Source organism: Tachypleus tridentatus, chromosome 9, assembly GCF_004210375.1.
Source record: "Tachypleus tridentatus isolate NWPU-2018 chromosome 9, ASM421037v1, whole genome shotgun sequence".
Classification (NCBI taxonomy): Eukaryota; Metazoa; Arthropoda; class Merostomata; order Xiphosura; family Limulidae; genus Tachypleus; species Tachypleus tridentatus.
The window spans coordinates 93992028-94016525 of record NC_134833.1 but is presented as its reverse complement, the minus strand read 5'-3'; the positions used below and the strand labels follow the sequence as shown (position 1 = coordinate 94016525).

General features: G+C 35.1%; 1 protein-coding gene and 1 long non-coding RNA gene across 2 annotated transcripts in view; one reads left to right on the top strand and one right to left on the bottom strand.

Moving 5' to 3' along the window:
- The window catches only part of LOC143225788 (uncharacterized), a 95430-nt gene extending 86912 nt beyond the window's left edge, over positions 1–8518 (top strand). The window contains exons 5-6 of the long non-coding RNA XR_013014073.1: positions 6335–6445; positions 8040–8518. This is a non-coding gene — a long non-coding RNA (uncharacterized LOC143225788). The remainder of the gene's footprint in view (positions 1–6334; positions 6446–8039) is intronic.
- The window catches only part of LOC143225787 (uncharacterized), a 45174-nt gene that overhangs the window by 6533 nt on the left and 14143 nt on the right, over positions 1–24498 (bottom strand). Inside the window, exons 2-5 of the mRNA XM_076455781.1 lie at positions 14675–14852; positions 4461–4545; positions 3471–3564; positions 2667–2799 (exon numbers count right to left, since the gene is read on the bottom strand). Of these exons, the coding sequence (XP_076311896.1) occupies positions 2667–2799; positions 3471–3564; positions 4461–4545; positions 14675–14852 (490 nt within the window). The remainder of the gene's footprint in view (positions 1–2666; positions 2800–3470; positions 3565–4460; positions 4546–14674; positions 14853–24498) is intronic.

Genomic DNA, 24498 nt, shown 5'->3' with positions numbered 1-24498 from the left:
TGTTTGTTTCTTTTTTAGGAATTTCGCGCAAAGCTACACAAGGGCTATCTGCGCTAGCAGTCCCTAATTTAGCAGTGTAAGACTAGAAGGAAGGCAGCTAGTCATCACCACCCACCGCCAATTTTTGGGACACTCTTTTGCCAACGAATAGTAGAATTGACTGAAACATTATAACGCCCCACAGCTGAAAGAGTGAGCATATTTGGTGTGATGGGGATTCGAACTCGCGAACTTCAGACTACGAGTCGGACGCCTTAACCCACCTGGCCATGCCGGGCCATGTATTTATCAATGTAGCTTTAAGCAAAAGATTACAAAACGCAAATTAAGTTTCAAAAATCACGAAATAATACTTGGAATGATACTTTTTTCTTCTAAAATCTATCCTTAATTACACATTTGAACTAATCCAAGAACGGTATTGGGAAAAATAATGGTTGATTCATGCAAAAAGTAAAAGTGAGAGTAAAACAACGCGCCAAGATTTGGAAAGACACTTCTGGCCAAAATCTTAAGGCCAAAAAACATAAAGAAAAAATATGCATTTTGCATTGTTAGACTCAACCACTTATTTCAGTAGAGCTTCGAAAGATGAAAATAAGAAAAGGGAAAATGAAAAACTTTTTTTAGCATTTAATAGGGAAAATGTGAACACTATGAAATTAGCCTAAATACTCGCTGGTCAAAAGTTTAAGACCATACCAAAAAAGTCCTAAAAAGGGTAGGAAATGCCCAATAAGAGGTCTCACTAGTGAGTTGCAGGGACGTCATTGCGAACAACTGCAAACATTCGCTTTGGCATGGTCAATATAAGAATTTGCAGAAGGCTGGCTGGAATGTTATTCCAAGTGGTGAAGATGGTTTCATGAAGATCATGCACTCTTTAAAATTGATGTCCATTTCTATAGACTTCCCTTGCCCTCCACCCCAAACATTTTCAGTGGGGTTCAGTTCGGGTGAACACGCTGAATGGTCTGAAAAAATCACATTATTCGCTTTGAAAAAAATCCTTTGGCCTGCGGGCATTGTGGATTGCATTGTTGTCCTGATGAAAGTGCCAGTCATTTCCACACAAGCGAGGGCCTTCAGTCAATAAGAATGTTCTCTCCAACATGCCAATGTAGCCAGCTGCTGTTTAACGCCCCTGTATAACCTGAAGCTCCGTTGTTCCATGGAAGGAGGCCCGGCATGGCCAAGCGTGTTAAGGCGTGCGACTCGTAAACTGAGGGTCACTGGTTCGCATCCCCATCGCGCCAAACATGCTCGCCCTTTCAGCCGTGGGGGCGTTATAATGGTACGGTCAATCCCACTATTCGTTGGTAAAAGAGTAGCCCAAGAGTTGGCAGTGGGTGGTGATGACTAGTTGCCTTCCCTCTAGTCTTACACTGCTAAATTAGGGATGGCTAGCACAGATAGCCCTCGAGTAGCTTTGTGCGAAATTCAAAAGCAAACAAACAAACAAATCCATGGAAGGAAAAAGCACCCCAGATCATGATGAAACCTCCTCCACTGTATAGTGTAGAAAATGTCTCAGGTGGGATATCCTTATCGTGCCAGTAACGTTGGAAGCCATCTGGACTATCCAGGTTAAATTGTTTCTCATAAGAGAACAAAACCTTCGTCCACTTTTCTACGTCTCATGTTTGTTGCTTTTCAGCAAAGTTTAAACGAGCTGTTTTGTGGTGTGGAGGAAGCGTGGCCTTTGAAGACGTTTACGGTTTTTAAAGCCTTTCTCTCGTAGATGCCGTCTTATTGTTCTTGAGCTGCATTCTGCGTCCGTAAGGGCCTTAGTCTAGTTCGACGATCGGCTGGTGTCTTGTTGGACAACCCGTCGAATCCTCCTGCTCAACGCCGGCGAAACTTTTTTGGGTCGACCACTTGAAATTCTCGTTCCATATCCTTCAGGGTGTTTTAAGAAATTTGCAACAGCAGTTTTACTACGCCTAATCTCAACAGCGATGGCACGTTGAGCGAGACCTTGCTTTTGCAGCTCGACAATTCTGCCAAGTTCAAACTCTGTCAACTTTGCAGCCTTTGCCATGTTTTTACCCAATATAACACAAGAGATATCAGTGGGAGATGTTGGCAACACAAATGCTTGAACACAAATGAATAAATTTCGTCACGCGTTTACCGATTAACTCTTCGTTTCAGTATGACCAGCTAGTATTTAGGCTAATTTCATAGTGTTCACATTTTGTGTATTAAATGCTAAAAAAGTTTATTATTTTTATTTTCCTTTTTCTTATTTTCATTTTTCGAAGCTCTACTCAAATAAATGGTTGAGTCTAACAATGCAAAATGCATATTTTTTCTTTATGTTCATTGGCCTTAAGATTTTGGCCAGCAGTGTAACTTCCATGTAGATGTCTTTGTTTGTTTGTTCGTAAGCACAAAGATACACAATGGATTTACAGAAAGTCGATGTTTAGTAATATGAGCCTTCAGACGTATTGCTAAACCACTGGGACCCGTATAGATACCAGCATGTGTCATGACATAGATTTAGCATAATCTTAACCTTTTATGCTAAGGTCAGTGAGCCTAAATTATACATAGCGTTAGGGTTACCTCACGTAGATGACGCGCTGCATCCATATTGAGGATATTTTAAATATAAACCTGAATCAATTGTAGATATAAAAAAAACATTGAAGATATCTTACAGTGTTTGTTGGTACATACTTCGTAGAGGGAGAATAAGTTAGGCCTTTCTTTAGAGTTATAACAATGTAGAAGAAGTTGTATTAGTTCTTCAACAGTTGTTCTGTCCGACACCAAAAGACTTTTGTAAAGAGACTGCAATAAGCAAAACAAAAAGTGAGGTTAAGAGTTGTGATATGAAATAAAATCGTATACACTAAACTTCTATTTAGAAGTTTATCTTTTTGCTCAGAACAATCATTATGTCCAGCATGATGAAAGCTAATTCGTTCTATATTATATATATTTATATATAAAAAAGTAAATTTACAATTAAAACGAGTCTCTAAAGTTAGTATTGTGTTAATTACTAACATATAAAAGTGTATGTGACTGGTATTATACGTCAATAGAACATATTAGTTAGTATTGTACTTATTATTTACATACATAGTGCATGTTACTGGTGTTAAATATCGATACAACAGATTAGATTGTTTTGTATTCATTATCAACATTTACGACTGCATGTATTTGGTGTTAAACTTTTTTAACGCAGATGTATTTATATTAAAATGACTGTAAAAATCATTTCTAGGACACCAGTATACCTACATTTGCTATTGCCAAATGGAACTAAATATTTGTCCTTGGCAATTAATAAAAATAACGAAATAATCTAATGTTCGAGGTACTCTTACAAAACAATTGTACAGTTTTTGTCTATTAAACACTCGAAACATTTTAGATTTCTTCACCCTATATTTAATGTTTTACCGTCAAATAACCTTTGCATCAAAGCTGAGAAAGTAACACGAACAATTTACCTCTGTCATCAAACAACCATCGTATATTTTAACCAGCCCTCCTCTTCTCATCTGCAAAATGAACCGACACAACGGACGTAACGAGATACGTTGTCTATAAAAAGTAATAATACACGTTTGTCAAATCTTGCATATTAATAATTATATTTCAAAAGAAATCACTTATAACAGGAATAAATAACACAATTTTATGATCATGCTCGATTTAATTTGATCAATTATGAGTGAAATAAGTTATGTTTCAAATTAAGGATACCGCAATCAAAACACTTTACAAATACTTCTGTATAAAAAGTGTAATCTAAATAACTTGGTAAATACATTTAATTTTATAACACTATACTACTACAGAATTTAAATAACTGTGCGCAATTTTCTACAGTGGCCCGACAAGGCCAGGTGGTTAAGGTACTCGACTCGTGATTCCAGGGTCACGGGTTCGAGTCCCCGTTACACCAAACATGCTCGTCCTTTCAGCCATAGGGGCGTTATATGTTACAGTCAATCCCACTATTTGTTGGTAAAAGAGTAGCCCAAGAGTTGGCGATGGATGGTGATTACTAGCTGCTTTCCCTCTTGTCTTACGCTGCAAAATTAGGAACGGCTAACACAGATAGCCCTCGAGTAGCCTTGCGCAAAATTCATAACAAACAATTTTTTTACAGGATAGTCAATCATGATTAAACGCAATGAAATACCACCATTTGTCCTTGGCACAGCAAAATATATTTTATTAATTAAAAAAAAACACGTTATCAAATTATACGAACGCCACTACACAGAACATCTGAAACTAATTATATTTAAGATTCATTTAATGAAAATAGATTAGTAAAGATACCTGTATGATAGTTATCATTAACTACGTCTTTTCTTAATCGATTTGCGATAACTCTCTACGGATATTAAATTTGAATTAAAAGAAACATTGATCGAAGGGTTCGTTCGGGAAGTTGAGAGAACAGACAAGGATAAACTGTATCATCTTACTTAGATTCTCCTATTGGATGGCAAGCCTGGAGCTCTGCAGGTCGAGATTCGTCATCAAGAACCATTAAACTTCTGATAGGAATACCTGAAAACAAAGAAGTAATATTTAAGTAAGATGTGAGTCTAATAATAGTTCTAAGAGATCGGAGTAGGCGTTGACTTGAGAACTCTTTTAAACATAGAGAGCAAAAGACTCTTCACGTGGCTAAAAAACGACTCTGTCGGAGGCACATGTAGATCTGTCTGCACTCTTGTTGTAATATAGGAATGAAATTCAGCAGTATATGTCCGAGATAAAATGGGGACAGTAATTTCCGAGCCTCTGGGTAGTATATATTGTTTACAGTCTTTAAACGTTGCATCTTTTTCTTCTCCACCCACTTAGGACAAGAACGAAATTAAGAGAGGTGTTAACCAGCTCAGTTAACGCAGTGTGTTCCAGTTTGCATTCATAAACATCGTGGTCTTTGCCACCACAATGAACGCATGTAAAATAATCATGAAAAGACGTCTTTAAATGACCAAACTGGTGACAATGAAAACATAGGAGAAGATTGACGATATATGGCTGCATCTTAAGTTCAGATAACCTGCCTTGACAATGACAGGTGGACGTAGTGATGTAAGCGTCAAAATCAGAACATTTGTAGGCAGTATTATTCCGTCCTTACAAGTGGAGATGCGACACACCGCAGAAATGCCTTGGCTAGAGAAACAGAATGTCCTTTAAATCTCTCTCAACAATAACTCTTCTTAAGGAAATAAAAGTTGCATGGGGAGTAATGGCCTTCAACTTCAGGAGGAGTTTGGTGATGTTGATTTTACCATCAAAATATCTCCAAAACTAAACTTCTTTTATTGATTTTGGGGAGCCAGCAAGCCTCTATAATTCTTTTTGAATGAAAAAGGGAGATATCTGCCCTACGTATTTCTCAGTTAATGAATGCAAAATGAGAACTCAAGATACAGACTCTAACTGTGATGTTGACTATGTAATATAGTCGTCCATACATGGTCATTTACCAATTATTCTTTTTTTTTCTTGGATTGGAATATCCATAAGAAATAGAATACATTTCAGTGTCTTCTCTCCCTGTCCACCATAGAGTCCTACGATGCCAAACAAGGACACTGCAAAAACGCCAGGGTTTCATGAACACTATACACAAACACTGTAATCAGACACAATGTCCACAACACCCGTTTAGTTCATGTAATACTAGTACTTAGTTGATCCCAGCCCAAGTGGATTAATCCTGCGATGTGGCCCTAAGGTCACCGATAATTTCTAAAATAATGAAAACTTTTATTCCATGTGTAACGTGAATATTAATTAGAGTTTATTATTGTAAAATGGTCATATTAACTGATGAATGTATTTGTTTTCAATACTGAATTAATATCAAAACTTAATCAATATATAGTATTGTAAAATAGTCATACGGGTTTTATCTTCAAATGAATCACTGACCTCATATCTAATGTTTTAGTTTACAATACATTGCAATGCAACACAAATCACATGGATAAGTCAAAACTGCCCTTTTATCTTGAAAGAGTCGTGCTTAGTAATTTGGTTTTCATGGATTGTTGATATCATTATGTCCAAAGGACTGTCACAATCCTTTTTTCTTACGTGTAAAGTGATTTTTAAATAGACATCATTTTGTTAATCTTATGTCTGGCCTTTGTAATTCTTAAAAGTCTGTGTCTAGATTGTATGCATGCAATATCCCATTAGTGCCTTAGCATTAGACAGTATGAAAGTTTTGGTGTATTAGATAATAGAAGTTAGTAAGTCATTCATTTATTATATTTAGCTGTTGGGCGATTATTAATTATATATGATTTGTGAAACATTAAATATCCTACAGAATATTGTCTGAAAGAAGCTATGAACAGGTTATAAATGCACTCAATACTTTCGAAAGATTTCTGTGGGCTCAGAGGTGTCAGTGGTTCTATAGAAAATGGAAGAATAAATAGTAAGTCACTTATCTGTTACTTTTATTTGAAATAATGGATTTTAAAATAGATAAATCTGGACTTTAAAGACTTGCGTATTCGTAAACACAGTGGTTAAAATAATAGTAATTAAATATGTACATATGTGAGAGTCCAACATTGTAAAACATAAACGAGAATAATACGTGTAAATTATTTTGTTGAATAAAGTCAAATTAGTAAAAGTTATTGCATAATAATGTTTTATTGACGATGTAAATTGTCGTGCAGAGTTAAATTAGTAAAAGTATATGTTTCAGTTAATTCCTTATATTCCTCATTTTAGGGCAATTTAAGTGTATAGTTGTGTATTGTATGTATGAGATTGAGTATGAAGTAGGTCTTCCAGGGCAGAAGATGTAATAATTTAGTGCGCAAAAATTTTAATTACCTGACTAAGTAGGTTTTAATTAAGATATTGTCTTTTTAGGACTATTTATATAGTAAGGAAATATTATAAATTTAATGATAAGCATACTATTATGACAAATTAATTATATAATTTAAGTATAATTAATTTAATGAATTAATTATAAATTGTTTAATTAATTTTTAATTAGTGTTAAGCATTACTCTAGGATGAGTTAATTAATTAATTAGTATTTAATTAGAAACATGATAATACATAAATTGTATGAGTCATAACTGGCTATAAACATGTTCACTACTTTATGATAGTATTATGCAATCATTCATTTTAGCAGCCTATCATGGCAGCCCAGAAAAGTGCCTTTTGGTGGCAAAAATTGGAACTACGACCTTCTCATCTTCAAAGACGACACACATGCATACGATGCTCCCTCTGGTAGTAAAAATGGAACTATGAGTACATCATCTTTATTGATATTACTCTTCCTCCTTCCCATATCCCATCATGCAGTGACATCCATTTGTTGCTGAAGTGGAGCCCTCACTACTTAACACAGGCTTTTCTCTCTTGAATAAATGAACAAGCTTTTTAAGTTTTCTCTAGTAATGAAACCCAGTTTAATTTGATTTAAAGAAAATAAACTAAGCAAACTTTCAGCCCTTCCAATTCATAAGCTGTGTTAGATGTTAAATATCACATATTAGACAAGTACAAAACACCGTCAAAAATGATGGCAAACCATTGTTGAATGAATTATTATTGAAAATTATAGAATTTAATTTAAACGAACTTGTCTTCAAATCTAAAATACACTTACTCTTCATTCACTTCATTAATATCGAAGTAATTTTTAGTCACTACAATTTTAGTAAAAACTACACAGAAAAATAAAATGTTATTGTGAACAAAAGTACATCTGCACTTTAAAGAGACATAAATAGCACTTTTGAGACTTTTTGCTGTATTGTAGGTCAGGAAGTAGAAAAAGGCATCCAAAGACTCTATAAACGATAAAAGATACTGATATTTAGTGGTAATAAACGTTTGTTTTTATTATTCTTAGAGGCCAAGTTTTAAAATATCAAAAGAATATTTATAAGCATTTATTTACTACTTAAAAACTTTTAAACAGTGATTCGTGATTCTATAACGTTAGCAATAGTAGACCGACTTTGAGTCTAATTTAATGTATGTTTTTCTTATAGTGAAGCCACATTGAGCTATGTACTGTGGCCACCGAGAAGAATCGAACGCCTGATTTTAGGGTTGGAAATATGACGACTTACCACTGTCCCAACGAGTACAAAAACATAACGTAAGGCTTAGCTGAAAACTACTTCGCAAACTTTATTTTGCTTTTTCCTACAACTCAGTGTCATAAACTTCTAAATTAAACTATTTTGCTGTTATATCATCGAAGTTGTCATAAAATAAGCCTTTCTAATAAATCAACATGAATATTCAGCATTCAACATAAACACCATAGTTGTCCTAAAATTCAAATGATAGTTTTATTGTTCAGGAACGATGCATATTCAAGTCCCTGATGGCTTGAAGGTAAGTCTTAAAAATCATAATGCTAAATATCGGGATCCGATACTGTAGTTTGTAGAGCACAGAAGATTATTGATTTTCATAAAGTGTGCTTTACGCATAAACTTTTATTAAACAACTAATAATGAGGGACGCGTCTCTAATCTAGTCAAAACTCCTTTCCTGAGTGAGTCAATTCATTTGACGAAACATTTCCGGGTATAGACGACGTTCGCTTGCGTTAGCGCTATCACTTCACACACGCAGCAAACCAGATATGTATGGCTCAGTAACGTTCCATTTATCATACATCCACAGACTATTTACAGACGCTCTTCTCGAGCAGCAAAGTTGTATGACATATATCATCAATTTTGAATCAATGGTAGTAATTGTCACTATAATTACTAATTTTTTACAAAAATGGAATATATTGTACTTTTTTAATCAGCCGATAGTCGATAGTGAACATTATATTAATATATAAGGTAGCTAATGCCATATAATAATTCAGTGTACATACATCAAAATGCAATATTTCTTATTTTTTAAAAACGCAGTTGAATTTTATACATATATATATGTGTATGTGTGTGATACACATCACAGGATTCATGTTAACAGTTTCTGTCAGTCACTGTTAGCACGCTTTTTTTTTTCTCAAATAATGAATATTCGACCTCAAGATAGAATTTGACATGAGTTTAATGTTTATTTCAGTTTAATGATTTTGTTATCAAATTTCAAAGCGGACAAAAGGAACTGTAGATTTAACTAAATAATTCACTCTACTCCTTAGCATATTTTCCCGCTAAGTTAATTTTATCTCTTAAAGGAACTTTTATTTTATGATTTTACTAAGCAACGATTCGTTTTTCAGTGAGTCGTTTTCTGTAGATTCAAACACGTCATTTATTCTCCAATAAAGAGTACATAAAAATACAGGAATTATTGATAAAATCTGACCTGTTTAACTTACTACTGAAGCTGGTGAGCTACTGAAAAGCAAACAGATGTATATAAAAACCGTTAACAAGTGTTTACAAGCAAAGCTGTTTATTTTCTATAAAATTAGCAGCTGACTTTACTACTGAGGTTCTGGATGTTCTAGAAATTTCTAATAAATGAGACTCCATACTAAAACCTCTATTCTGATTGGCGCACTTTCGAAACACTGGAACACAATATCTTAAATACGTTTCTGCTTCTTTTTATATCCCCATTCTTTAACAAGTAGAGTAAACCTCAAAGCCCTAGTGTAGCGGAATAATACATCTTCACATGAAAATCTAAAAGTATGAAATCCGAACTAACCTTGGTGTAAATATTATGGATTACATACTCCATATTTCAATGACAAATACATAAACAAAACACTGTTGTTGGATGATATTCCTTTTATCACCACCTCTCGTGTGTCTGTGATTAAAGCTTGGTTTTCTTCTTTCATTAAAACTATAGCTATGTAATCATGTGGAACGTAGGTCATGTTGGAAAGCGACATGTCTTTGTTTTCACTTATATAGATAGGTATTTAAGATGACTAATCCTGTATGATAATTGAATGTACATACATTAAAATGCATTATTTCTTACTTATGAGAAATGCAGTTAAATTATGTGTGTGTGTGTGTGTAGTTAAAGCTTAGTTTATTATACAATCTATAATATCTATAATCTGTCAAAAGTAGCTGTTGGCTCAGCACCGCGAACTAGGCTAGTTTGTGATGGTAGATATTCTGTGTGAGCACATGAACATCAAAGAAAAGAAAATAAACTTTACCAAAAGAAATAAGTATCTTATAAATTTGATGGTGAGATAATTTTTGTAGCTGCACTATTCACATCACTGAAAAACAACGCCAAAATATACTAAAAACATGGAGTTCCATTGCCATAGAAACGAAGCAGCAATGCATAGTGTTTGGTTTTCTTAAAAGGCCTAAATCGTATTCTTTCTCTGTCCCTTTTTCAGGGTTTATAGATAATCACGATCAGTTCTAAAGATGAATTTTAAATTTCACTGGTTGGACATAGTGTATCAGAAATAAATAATTCAGTAACAATAGATTGTTATTAAATACATGGAAAGTAAGGAATTTCTGGAACAACGTTTTTTTCTCTCCTCTCTTCCGCATTTAATGAATAAATAATCCAATAACAGTGAACTGTATATATTTATGGTCTAAAAGAAGAAAGTGTTTTTCGAGATCGATCGTTGACACTGACGCACCCCGCTAACAACAAACTGGTATTGAGTTTTAACCTGAGGTAATTAAGAACGAGTTCTTGAAGGAGTTTCACTACTTAAACACGCCAGGTAGTTGAACTAACACGCTGACTTCTGTCTTCTTTTTTTTACGTAAAAAAATTCAGATCCAGATAAAGTCAATGAGTGCATCCTGTTAATAAATACAAATAGCTAACTGACTACAAAACATTGTTTTCCAATATCTCACTATCAGTTGAAGCCAAAATCAACCAACTGTAGTTGTAAGAAAGCAAAAGTTAGTTGTAGATGGAAAGACGTAAAGATTAACTGTAGGGGTGTAAGAGTTAGTTGTAGTTTTAAGGACGCAAGATATAGCTGCAGTTATGGAGAGATAAAAGCTAGTTCAAGTTTTAAGGACATAAGGTTGAGTTGGAGTTGTAGCAGAAGGGCTAGTTGCAGAAGTAAACATGTATGATCTAGTTGTGGTTGTAAGGACGTACGATCTAGTTATAGTTGTAAGGATTTAAGGTTTATTTGTAGCTCCCAAGAGATAAACGCTAGTTATACTTGTAAGGCGATAAAAGCTATAGTTGTAGTGTTAGAACATATGGACCAGTTGTACTTTTAAGTACTTAAGAATTATTTGTTATTGTAAGGACTTATAAAATAAAACTGTAGGTGTAATTACTATTCAATATGTTGGGAAATTAGGGTTCGTTGTGGTTATACAACCATAAGAGCACCTTGTAGCTGTAAATATTGTTCAACTTCTGAGGACGGAAGAGCTAAAGATGTAACAATGATTCAGGTTGTGAAGACTTAGAGCTAGTTGTAGTTGTAATAACGTGAGATAATACTTCATGAATAACACTTATTTCTTAAGTAACGAAGTTGTTACAAGATGAAAACATATTTTAACTTTACCAGTGAACCCGGATTGTATATTATATTGATATACTACTGCACCGTATTATACACACGTGTTAGGACACTGTTTTGTGTATTTTGAGACGACAGAAGAGAATAATATTACACATTTCAAAGTGACATCTCCTGGTATTTTTGCGTCACAGCTGAGTCACACAACAAATTCACTCTAAACGCCATACACTCCTTCAAGTCGATGGTGAAACGTACTAAATCCAATAAGATATCCGCAAAAACATAAAATCCAATGTTTGAGAACGAGTGAGTGTAATCATATAAATGTTGAATTTTTCAGTAATGCAAATAAGTTCATATTTCATTAATTTTGGTACGTTAACTTAACTTCTGAGCAAGAAAACTTCAAAAAATTATTAAGAAATAATATCTCTTTATGATTCAGTTACTACAAACCACCTCTTCACTACATATCTAGAAACTTATAGTTTGCTGAAACTGTTAAAACCTGCTTAGAAGTAATTTCGAATTCAACGGCTTTGTTTGTTTGTTTGTTTGGAAATTTCGCACAAAGCTACTCAAGGGCTATCTGTGCTAGCCGTCCCTAATTTAGCAGTGTAAGACTAGAGGGAAGGCAGCTAGTCATCACCACCCACCGCCAACTCTTGGGCTACTCTTTACCAACGAATAGTGGGATTGACCGTCACATTATACACCCCCACGGCTGGGAGGGCGAGCATGTTTAGCGCGACGCGGGCGCGAACCCGCGACCCTCGGATTACGAGTCGCACGCCTTACGCGCTAGGCCATGCCGGGCCCGAATTCAACGGCACAACTACATAAAAATCTATACAATAAAAGTTCCCTCGCGATATTAAACAATAAAAATGGAGCCTTTTTTATTGGGTTGACTTGGAAAAACATTTTTTTTTTTCGTCTATCACTGGCGGCGTTTATTTTCTCCCCACGTAGCCGTCTTTACTTTGTATGGAAAGGTAAGTTGAAAGGCAGCTTGTCAGCGTTACCCACCGTCAACTCTTAGGCAACTCTTTTTTATAATCGAATAGTAGACCCAGCATGGCTAGGTGGGTTAAGGCATTCGACCCGTAATCTGAGGGTCGCGGGTTCGAATCACCTTCAGACCAAACATGCTCGCCCTTTCAGCCGTGGAGGCATTATAATGTGACGGCCAATCCTACTATTCGTTGGTAAAAGAGCAGCCCAAGCGTTGGCGGTGGGTGGTGATGACTAGCTTCCTTCCCTCTAGTCTTACACTACTAAATTAGGGACGGCTGGCGCAGATAGCACTCATGTAGCTTTGCGCGAAATTCAAACAAAACAAAAAATCGAATAGTAAGATTCACCGTAACGTTATCATGCTTCCACACTGACAGGAATAACATGTTCAATGACGAGTTGTTCAACACGCATATCTCAAATCGAGCGCCCTAAGTACCAGATCAGGTCTGGCCTACCACCTACTATGAACATAAAGTGAAAAATTAAACTTGGCCACAGTAAACCAGTTGCATTTTATTGTAGATAATTGCCCAAAGTGTTGTGAAAAAATTTTGCTTTTGCGTACCAAAAAGCGTTGTGGATAGTGTAGAGTCAAGTTATCCATCAATTGAGACTTGGTGTAACCTTGTGTTAGTATGAAACCTTGGGACTAGGATGGCTGTAGTATACTACTGAACACTTTAAGCTGTGTTATAAATATATATACTTTTATTGCGACGTAAAATTCGCTACCTGAAGTTAACCAAAAGTTACTTATAACAAAGTGTTAACGAAAAAAAGTCTCCAGTGCACCAACAGCAAGTTTACGCCCTTATAACACTTAAATCCAGGGTTCGATTTCCCGCAGTGGTTAGAATGCAGATAACGCAATCTGTAGCATAGCGCTGGGAAATTATTTATAAAAAAATTAAAAACACCTACATTTATCATCACGGGAAAGTGATGATAAATCATCAAGAGAATGATAAAACCCTATTCTCAGGTTCTGTGTGTGAACCTGGTGTTCTCATTCTGCTATACTGAACAAGGTTAACATATTTTCTTTGTTACACTTTCTTCTCATAATGCACGACTATATGTATAGAAGTTAAGAGTTTAAGACTGATAATTGGAAGGTGAATGTTGAACCGTAATATGTTGCTAAACACGATCCGCAGTTTTATCTGTTATATATTTTTCCTGCTGTAGTATAGCAGTATACAACTGAGTTGTTTTCAGATATGTAGGTTGAGATATCTAAAATAGGCATAGATATAGAGAAATAGTGTTAACATCTGATAGTTATATCCAAATAAATATATCAATAGATTTATAGCACTATCGTATAAAACGCAAACATGGTATACTTTTTATTGTGTATAAGTAAATATGTATTGATAAATTTATTGGTAATTCAAAACCTCGGTAAGTTGACCAAAGCAACCATTGGTAACCTAACCAAACGAGTTTTAAATGTTAGAGTAAGGAGCAGAATTTTCTACCCCAATGATGTGCTTGTGTTAAAGCGTGTGTTGCGTCATCATTCTTTTGAGTAAAAGTAACAATGTCCTGCTCGGTGTCACAACGTGATCATTGTTTCTGAGTTTTACATTCTTTCATAACATTCCTGTTTTTGTTTGTCACATCATTCTTCATTTAATTTTGTAACAGTTCTTTGTTCATGTGCCACTACGAGATCGTTGTTTTGTAGGTTTATAACTTATTAATAACTTTGCTGATGTTTGACTAATCAAATTCATTCGAGTCCTGACAAAAGGATGAAAATAATAGTTATGTAAAATTGAATTTAAAAATATATTTTATGAGAAAAACGCAATGTTCTACCCACATCTGCCCATTTTGTTGGCCTGCCACGTCCATATGGTAAGGACTCTCGACACATAATACGAGGGTCGCGGGTTCGAATCCCCATCACACCAAACTTGCTCACCATTTTAGCCATGGGGACGTTATTATGTTACACTGAATTCAACTATTCATTGGTAAAATGTAGCCCAAGAGTTTGTGGTGGGTGGTGATGACTAGTTGTCTTTCATATAGTTTTACACTGCTAAACTGGGGACGGCTGGCGCAGATAATTCTCGTGTGGCTAGGCGCGAAATTAAAAAACAAACAAACCCTTTTTGATTTTCAAGGAGACTATTTTATTTCTATAGTTTGAAGTTACATAAAAAAACAAAAAACACTTCTTACCTGTTTTCCTCATCCAAACTTCCATCGTTAGATAAAATAAATTTGGATCTCGATGTTTCATTCGAAATTTATTTAGTAACACTCGCACTACTTCTCTGCTTGTAGTGTCACGGGTGATACACAGGGTTTTGTATTCCATATCGGCACATAAAACACGAGTGTAAATTTTAAGCATCACCTGTAAATCAAAACAAATATAAATATATATATACCTAGTATTAAATTCATTTCTTGTGAAAAGAAACAAAGACTGAATCCCTTGATTTTATTTTGATGTTTACAAATATTAACACCAGATGTCGTGAACCTAAATAATTCCTACCTTGTCATATAATTCAAGTATATTGATGTCAAAGCGATATTAGAAAACTAAGGATACCATTTTAAGCAAGTTCTATACATTAAGATTAATAACATGAATTAAAAAGAAATTTAATAAATATATCAAGAGGAACATAGAATGAAAAATGCGGTTTCGTATCTCGCAGTTAAAACACAACAAACTTCAACATTACAAAGAATGGTGAAAATGGTTCTCTAACGTCTTTTTTGAAACACAAATTTAAGTGTGGTTATGGTTCTACAGTAAAATATGTCATAATTTTCAAACGAAAATATTTGCTAATTAATTCGACAAGTTGTCTGTGAAATAATTTTAAGATGATAGAGTATTGGATGTATTAATGAATTCTAATTTACATAAACAGGTTTTGCTTTGTAATGAATAAAACATTTATGGTTTTGGTAGATCGGTTGTTGAATTTTGAGCCAAGGTATTTGATACGGAAGATAATACAACAACCGTCACTCGAATTTACCAACAAATAGCGACACTGACTGTCATTTTATAACGCCTCACTGCCAAGAGAACGAGTAAGTTTGGCAACGGCTTTGGTCCCGCAATTTATGAGTAAAGTTTGCCCTAATCATCAGGTTAACTTTACAGAAACAACAGTATAAAAATTATGTCAAGCTTATAAATAAAATATGATGGAGCTAAATGAAATGGTATATACTAATTTGTGTTTTATTTTCGAGTTTTAATAGAATGACAGATGGAGCTTAAGATTACCTTCAAGTTACTTGATAAATAGGAGCCATAACCTGTATATTTATCTGTGTAATTACACTCCTTTGGGCTAGAAACAAGTCTTTTATCCAGGAACTGAAGAGAAAAAGACTTGCATTTCGTTTAAAGTCTTACTATGTACATTTCACGACGTAGCATTCTATTAATTAACAGTCGGAAGAGATAGAAAGAAAGTCAATTATTTATCACGCAGTTTCTATTGGTTTATAAGTCGCCATAATCCCGAGGTTAGTCTGTATAACAGTGGGCAATAAAACCGGTTTATGGGCGCAATAAAGTTTTGTGGTAAATATAAACATCACGTAAGTTGCGAATGTTTGTCCATTTCGGATTCCAAATTAGAGATGAGTAACAATGCCATTTGACTTTCACACGTCTACACAAACAATACCATTTGACTTCCACACGTCTACACTAACAATACCATTTGACTTCCACACATCTACACCCAAGCGTCCATTCATTTAATACCAGAATTCATCAGTAGGGCGGTACGATGAAAAATAAGTTTGTTATAAAATTCGATATATGTACATCGCATAATACTTTAAACGTTACGGGTTAACAGCTGAAAGATGACAAAGTATCGTAAACAAGTAGACTTGTTCTTTATAGCTAATACTAGGCCTACTGCCTGACAGTTTGTAATGCATCTCCAGCTTTCGGCATTTAATGTAGCTTTCAAAGTGTTGAACGATGTTTAATTCTAGAGTTCATCGTTCAACAGCAACTGCAATATATTGAAACTTTATAGACAAAATAATAGAGTTTTCACAGTTTTCTTAGACCTCTCTACGTACGCCTGTACATCAACAGAGATAGACAATTTGGTGGTGGTGACTAACAGTTTAACAGGGTGTTATTAGATTAAAGAAGGTTAAGCCTGAACTGGGTTGTCATAAAACGGTGTAGAAAATTACGCGTAGTGGTTGTTGAAAGACATAAAAAAAATGTTGAAGGCAAAACCATCAGCAAATTAACTACGGATATATATGTATATATTAATGTATACTATTATCCATGCAACGTTTCGAGCAATGCCCTTCTCTATCACTAACTAAACAGTAAATTTGCTCATGTTCGGCAAAATTGTACTTAAGAAAAACCAGTAGATTATTAATAGAACATAATCGAGAACATCCTATATATATAACAAATTGTAGCATACATAAACCAGTGGTTCGATACTTAAATTTGCACAACCATAGCCTTGATCATTTCAATACAGTTGTTTTTAAGAAGGCCCATACAAACATAACCGTAAATTACAATAAAAAAAAATAATTTTTTCACTTGAAACTTTCCACACCAATGAACTAAATGAACTTTCAGTTTTGTAATATTTCTCGCTTTAGTTTTACGAACACTTAAATGGTTTTATACGTGTATAACTATTGAACATACAGTCATGTGCAAAAGTTAGGACATCCTATGAAAGCCTGTGTATTTTTGTAACATATTTGGATGTATAGATATTTAATCTCAATTTTAACAATACTAAGAGATTATAGGAATATAACTAAACAATTAGAATTGAAGAAAAGACTTCTCAAGATCTTATGTAAATCTAATTCTACAAAAATGCATATTCTAACTGAGGAAAAAGTTAGAACACCCCCACATTTATACCCACATAAAATGGCTCAACTCACACACAGATGTATCACACCAGGTGCACATGATTAGAAGATCGTTACTCAGCATTTTGAAATAGGCTTGCTCTATTTAAACCTCAAACATTTAGTTTGGTGTGCTCCTGACTGTTGAAGTGAGAGTGAGCACCATGGTGAGAGCAAAAGAGCTGTCCGAGGCCTTCAGAAAGAAAGTTGTAGCAATTTATGAGTCTGGTAAGTGATTTGAAAAGATCCCAAAAGATTTTGAAATCAGCCATTCCACTGTCCGGAAAATAATCAACAAGTGGAGGGCTTTCAAAACAACTGCTAACGTGCCCAGGTCTGGTCGTCCAAGCAAGTTCACCACGAGAGCAGACCGCAAGATACTAAAAGAGGTCAAACACTCTAACATGTCATCACGGGACCTACAGCAGGTTCTGGCTACTGTTTATGTGAAAGTGCATGCTTCTACAATCAGAAAGAGACTGCGCAAGTTTAACTTGCATGGGAGGTGTGCAAAGAGGAAACTTTTGCTCTCTAAGAGAAACATCAAGGCCAGATTGAAGTTTGCTAGAGAGAATGTAGACAAAGACCTGGACATGTGAAATAATGTTATTTGGACAGATGAGTCCAAAACTGAATTATTTGGACACCAGAACAGAGGACATGTTTGGCGTAAACCAAATACAACATTCCAGGAAAAGAAACTCGTACTAACTGTGAAGCATGGATGTGGAAGTGTCATGGTTTGGAGCTGTTTTGCTGCAGCAGTACCTGGACAGCTCACAATCATAGAATCCCCCATGAATTCTACTGTGTATCAGTGAGTGCGTGAGTAACATGTGAGTCCATCTGTAAGAAAATTAAAGCTGAAGCGGAACTGGACCCTGCAACATGACAATAACCCAAAACATACCAGTAAATCCACAAAGGACTGGCTGTAAACTAAGAAATGGAGAGTTCTGCAATGGCCGAGTCAAAGCCCAGATCTTAATCCCATTGAGATAATGTGGGGTGACTTAAAACGGGCTGTACATGGAAGAAACCCCTCAAACATCTCACAGCTGACAGAATTCGGCATTGATGAGTGGGGCAAACTTTCTTCAGACCGATGTCAGAGACAGGTAGACAGCTACAAGAAGCGTCTCACTGCAGTTATTTCAGCCAAAGAGGGTAACACTAGCTGTGGGAAAATTATAAGTTATACTCAATCCCATTATTTGTTGTTGAAAGAATAGTCTGAGAGTTGGCGGTGGATGGTGATGACTAGCGAGCGTCTTCTCTCTAGTTTTGTACTAATAAATTAGGGACGGCTGGTAAACAGTATTTACTCCTAATTCGTGGATTTCTCTAATCAAATGGTTGAATTAACAGCCACTCGTATAACGCACCTACATTCTAAAGTTCAACGTCTTGTGACAATAAGATGTGAGCCATTGACCCTCAGATTCATAGTCCAACATGATAGCTATTAGGCCACGCTCTGCCTCTGGCGGACAATATCCTCAGTAGGTGACTATGTTGACGGCAATAATACTCACGTGAAATGATTTTAATTCACGTTACCGACCATATTCACCTCGACTGATTATATTCAAATCAATTTCTAATGATAATGATACCACTTGACAATAGCCATCACGACAGTAATAAGAAAAAATATCATGATACGAATTGACAATATTCACAACAGTGGAAGTTGATGTGATAATAATGACATCAAATAGTTCACGAACACTTTTTCACAGGCCCTCTTAGAGGTTTAGAAAGGCCCCAGGCTATAAAAATAAACGATGCCACCAATAACCTAAAAGAAATGAGAAACCTAATTTGATTATTGTTGTGTAGCATACATTTATTACCATGATTTAAAAAGTGGTGAAATTTAAGAAGTGCCTAACATTGAGGCTCAATAACTGACTTGGTTATACTAGCTGATAGTATTCACAGTAGCAGTAACTGAAAATGCATCTGAAGACAGCTCCCTCTGCAAGTCATGATACTCTGCAGGCAAACACGTTTAAGTAAATACACAGTTTGAAATGAGTAAATGTATATCTAAAATAGTGAAAATTCAAATATATTTACATAATTAAGGAAGTTTTTTATTACTGTTAATATTTAATACAAAACAGCTTTTATCAATTAAATGTATAACAGTGTAACCTAGACAAACGGAATTTTGTTGTTGTTTTAACAGCTAAAACTTTGACAGTCTTTTTTTATATGCATTTTTCTAGAATTACATTTACAGAAGATCTTGATAAGTCTTTTCTTCAGTTTTAATTGTTTAGTTATATTCGTATAATCTCTCAGTATTGTTAAAATTGAGATTAAATATCTTTATATCCAAAAATGTTACAAAAATGTACAGGCTTTCACAGGGTGTCCTAACTTTTTCACATGACTATATTTAAATCAATAATATATATATCAGATATGTGTGCGCGCACACAGGCATGTATAATAATTATATCTGGATGTGTATATCTATATATATATATAGGGAAAAATATGTGTAGCTGTGCTGATATATATACATACATATACAACTTCCTATATATATATGTACGGAAAGATATGTGTAGGTATGCTTACATATATATATACATATGTACATCTTCCTATTGTTTCAAGTATTTGTAAACATTGTTATACATACTCATTTGTTACTCAATCAAGCGACCTTCGATTTATGTTTTCGTTTACGGATTTACTGTTCAGTTAGTGATACCTGAAGATGGACATTGTTCGAGACGTTGTATCGACAATAGCATAATAATAAAAATACATTTATGTATCCGCAGTTAACTTCTTGATGATTTTACTTTTAACATTTCCTTTTAAGCCAAAAATATTTGAGTTTTAGCGACTGATATTGTTAAAACGGGGAAAAACTACACAATAGATATAGTCGAGTCCTGGAGACCGATATTGTTAAAAACTCTTAGAAACCACACATTAGTCTTAGTAACGCGCAAAATATTAGTTGCTTTTTTTAGTAAATAATTTGTTTTCACTGCTGCCAAAGTCGTGCTTTTTTTAAACATGATTGACTGAACTTAGCCTCGAAATCAAACATGAAGTTAAAATCTTTGTTGACAGCAAACAGCGACAAATTATATCATGTTTTGTTTTCAAAGTGTCCTGGAAAAAAAAAGTTTACCTATGAAATCAAACCGACACCAAACTGGTGTTATAAATAGGTCATGTAAAAAAATATAAACTGATATATTCAATATTAGTTTACACATAAAAATTTACAGTTTTCATGTTGCTATACCTTTTGCTTTTTCCTTGTCACACCAAACATGCTCGTATAATTTTTTAAAATATCGTATCTGTGAAAACAGCTCTTGAAAGTGTTGGAGATATCCTGTTACTTAGACACAATCCAAAAAGGGATCATAAACAAGTCAGCTGGTAATTAGTATCAAATACAGGTTAGATTTCGAATGCTAAAAACTTAAAACCTGCATGTCCTAAAACCATCTATTACTCGCTGTCAGTGTAAAACACTTAGATATTTCAATAAAATGTGAGCTTATTTTACAGTGAAATGAATAGATAAATAAATAAAATTTCAGTGAAAACATTTTATTTCAACAAAATATTTTAATCGATGTCAAAGAATAGACTTGTGTCAAGATTGACTTAAGTATAGTAATAATAATAATAACATTTATTTCCATCCATTTCACAATGTGTTTAGCCTAACATGGCCCGGCTTAGCCAGGTGGTTAAAGCACTCGTCTCATAATCCGAATGTCACGGGTTCGAACCCCCATCGCACCAAACATGCTCGCCGTTTCAGCTGTGAGAGCGTTATAATGTGATGGTCAATCCCACTATTCGCTGGTAAAAGAGTAGCCCAACATTGGCGGTGGGTGGTGATGACTAGCTGCCTTTCCTATAGTCTTACACTCCTAAATTAGGGACGACTGGCGCAGACAGCTCTCGTGTAGCTTTCTGCTTAATTCAAACCAAACCAAACTTGTGTTAAGAGTGCTTAAATAATGATAATAATACTTGATCATAATGAGTCAAGAAACATTATTAAGAAACTCCGGCATAAATCGTTTCGTATCGTGAGAAAAAGAAATCCCAGCACGGCTCAGCCCCTTGCACGTACAAATTTTCCTTGTAAAGGACGTCGAGTAGATTCACTTTTACACGAAACTTGTTTTGTAAACCAGGTTATACGCTACTCAAGTAGACAGCGATAAGGCGCTTGCACCAACCAGACTGGTAACTCTAGTAGTTACTAACTTAGTGTCTCAGGAATGTGGACGCATCAGTTGTTAACAGTTACATAACAAGGGGCGTGTATGTATAAACATGCTCTATGGTAGTGTTCTTCATACTTATTCTACGGACAAGTATGTAGACGCACATTTGTTTCATCTGGACAAGAATCTATTATTTTATTTTTCATGCAAAAAAAAAAACGAGAGTAAACTTAATCTGCCTTTCGGAATGATTACATTTGTTTAGTACATTAAGTGTCGAAACATGGTTTATCTTGTTATTCATTTAAATGTGAAATGACAATTGTTTCAGTTAATCACTTTTCTTTACAAACTGAAAGTTTTATAAATAACTTACTGATATTCACACCACCGCAAACACACACATAAAAACTCTGATGATGTAAGTATTAGAGATTATACATCTTTAATAAGAGACAACATCAAAATAAGACTTCATCATACATTTTTAAAGAAAACCCTCGTTTTGAAAGATACAAATCGTCTACGTCATCAGCACTCTTCTGATCTGGGTAACTCATTCAGGCAATGTTATTGTGGATTCTTGTGCTACTTACCTATGTGGATCATTTCATAAACAGCTTGAACGCTGATTTGTATTATAAGAAACGTCATTATGTACACCTTCGTATTTGTCAGAAAATAACAATACAATTACAGTTTTGTTCCACAGATGTCTTACCATATACAATATCATTACATCCACCTGACCACCACAACAAACTTAGCATTATCTACTAGAACGTTTACGAAAGAGAAATTCGTTATATCCATATATTTAATATGGCAAGAGTAGATTTGTCTAACAGGAATACGAGGTCTGTTCAAAAAATACGCGGACTGACGTCATAAAACAAAATGTACTTTATTTAGAAGTTACAGGTCTGGGACCCCTTCAAAGTACTCTCCTCCCCAACGCACACACTTATCCCAACGGTGTTTCCACTTGTTGAAACAGTCCTGGTACGCTTCTTTTGTAATGTCCTCCAGCTCCTTCGTCGCATTTGCCTTAATCTCGGGAGTCGTCTCAAATCTTCTTCCTTTCAAGGGTCTTTTGAGTTTGGGGAACAAGAAAAAATTGCAAGGAGCAAGATCAGGTGAGTAGGGGGGTTGAGGAAGAACAGTGATTGAGTGTTTGGCCAAAACCTCACGAGTTCTGAGGGCTGAATTTCGCAGCAACGCGGTGCATCTTCAATTTTTCGGTCAAAATCTCGTAACAAGATCCAACTGATATCCCACACTCTTCAGCAAGCTCCCTGACAGTCAGACGTCGATTTGCCCGCACCAGGGTGTTGATTTTGTCGACGTGTGGGTCGTCAGTTGGCGTGGAAGGACGTCCAGGACGCTCATCATCTTCAATGGACTGTCGCCCATCCTTAAAACGTTCATGCCATTTGAAACATGCCGTACGCTTCATAGCAACATCACCGTAAGCCGTGTTAAGCATAGCAAAAGTTTCAGTCGCAGATTTTCCAAGTTTAACACAAAATTTCACAGCAAGTCGTTGCTCCTTCAGGTCATTCATTTTGAAATCCGCCAAACGAAAAAATCGCACTTCACTTAAAACCGCGTAGCTAATACACAAATGAAGATATCTGCAATCGGAAAATGGCGTCGTAATCAGCTGATCTGTGTAAACCTAGCGACACCAAGCAGATTCCCCTGGAACCAACTGGAGCCGCGCAATTCAAACATTCCGCGTATTTTTTGAACAGCCCTCGTATTATCATACATAACATCATTATATCCATCTGCCTACCATTTCAAACTTATATTTGTCCGTCTAGATTGTTATTTAAGAATGTCATTATTTGAGTCCGGCAGACGAATTTTTCAATCTATCAAACACCAGAAATAGTATTAACAGTGTGGTTAACTGACTGATCACCAGAGTAGTCATAGAAAGGTTCTGTAGTTTGACTGTTAGTTATAATCAAGATTAATTATTACTTATTGTAATTATTATATTCATCTGTAATTAGTTATGACGTTCTTTGGCGTTGACTTATAGAGAAGGTTGAGGCAGTTCGTGATGACAGTTCCTTTGAACCAAAAAAATATTGGTCAAAAGAATTTTTAAATCAGGTTGAAAAACTGGAAATCAATGACAGAATTTTTAGAACTGTTTGTAATGATAAGAACAGTTATGTTTGTTAGTTAACCATGGACAAACTCCCTTCTGTATAATGTGACGTAAACAGGATATGCAGTTTTCAGCTGATAGCGAGACTAGACCAAAGCTGTTTCGGCTATCACCATACTGGCCTAGTGATTCAAAGTAAGCAAGACGTGTGCGTTTGTACATGAACTTTTTAACATTCCTACACCCATTTCTTTGTATCATTTTAAATTTCAAAAAGAAATGTAGATTTAAAACTATTACAAAGTAACGCATATATTACTCGACGTAACTAAAAAATTAGAAATTATGAAAAAATTGTAGTAGCTCGGCCTGTAAAACTATGTATTATATAGTTGAACTGAGTGACATTAGTATCATCAGAAAAGCAGTTTTAGAGCTAATTAACAGTTTTAAACGACACATCACACTTTCGCAGACGGTGTTCAAAGCGTTGCATGTGACGTTCTTAAAATGACAGAATCTGATGAAAGTAAACACCAAGAACAATAAATCTGGCTTTTGAAAATCCAAACATCATCAAACCAAAGGCCATAAATCAAGTATCAGTATCTAGACCTTATTATATATATGTATATGTACGTACAATCGTAGGTGTTAGTCGGAAGGAAAAAGAGCGTTCGGAAAAAGCGTCTCCAAAACTATGATGATTAAAAACACAACAAATGTTAATCACACAAATAAACAGTAAAAGCACTCAGTCATCACTACCT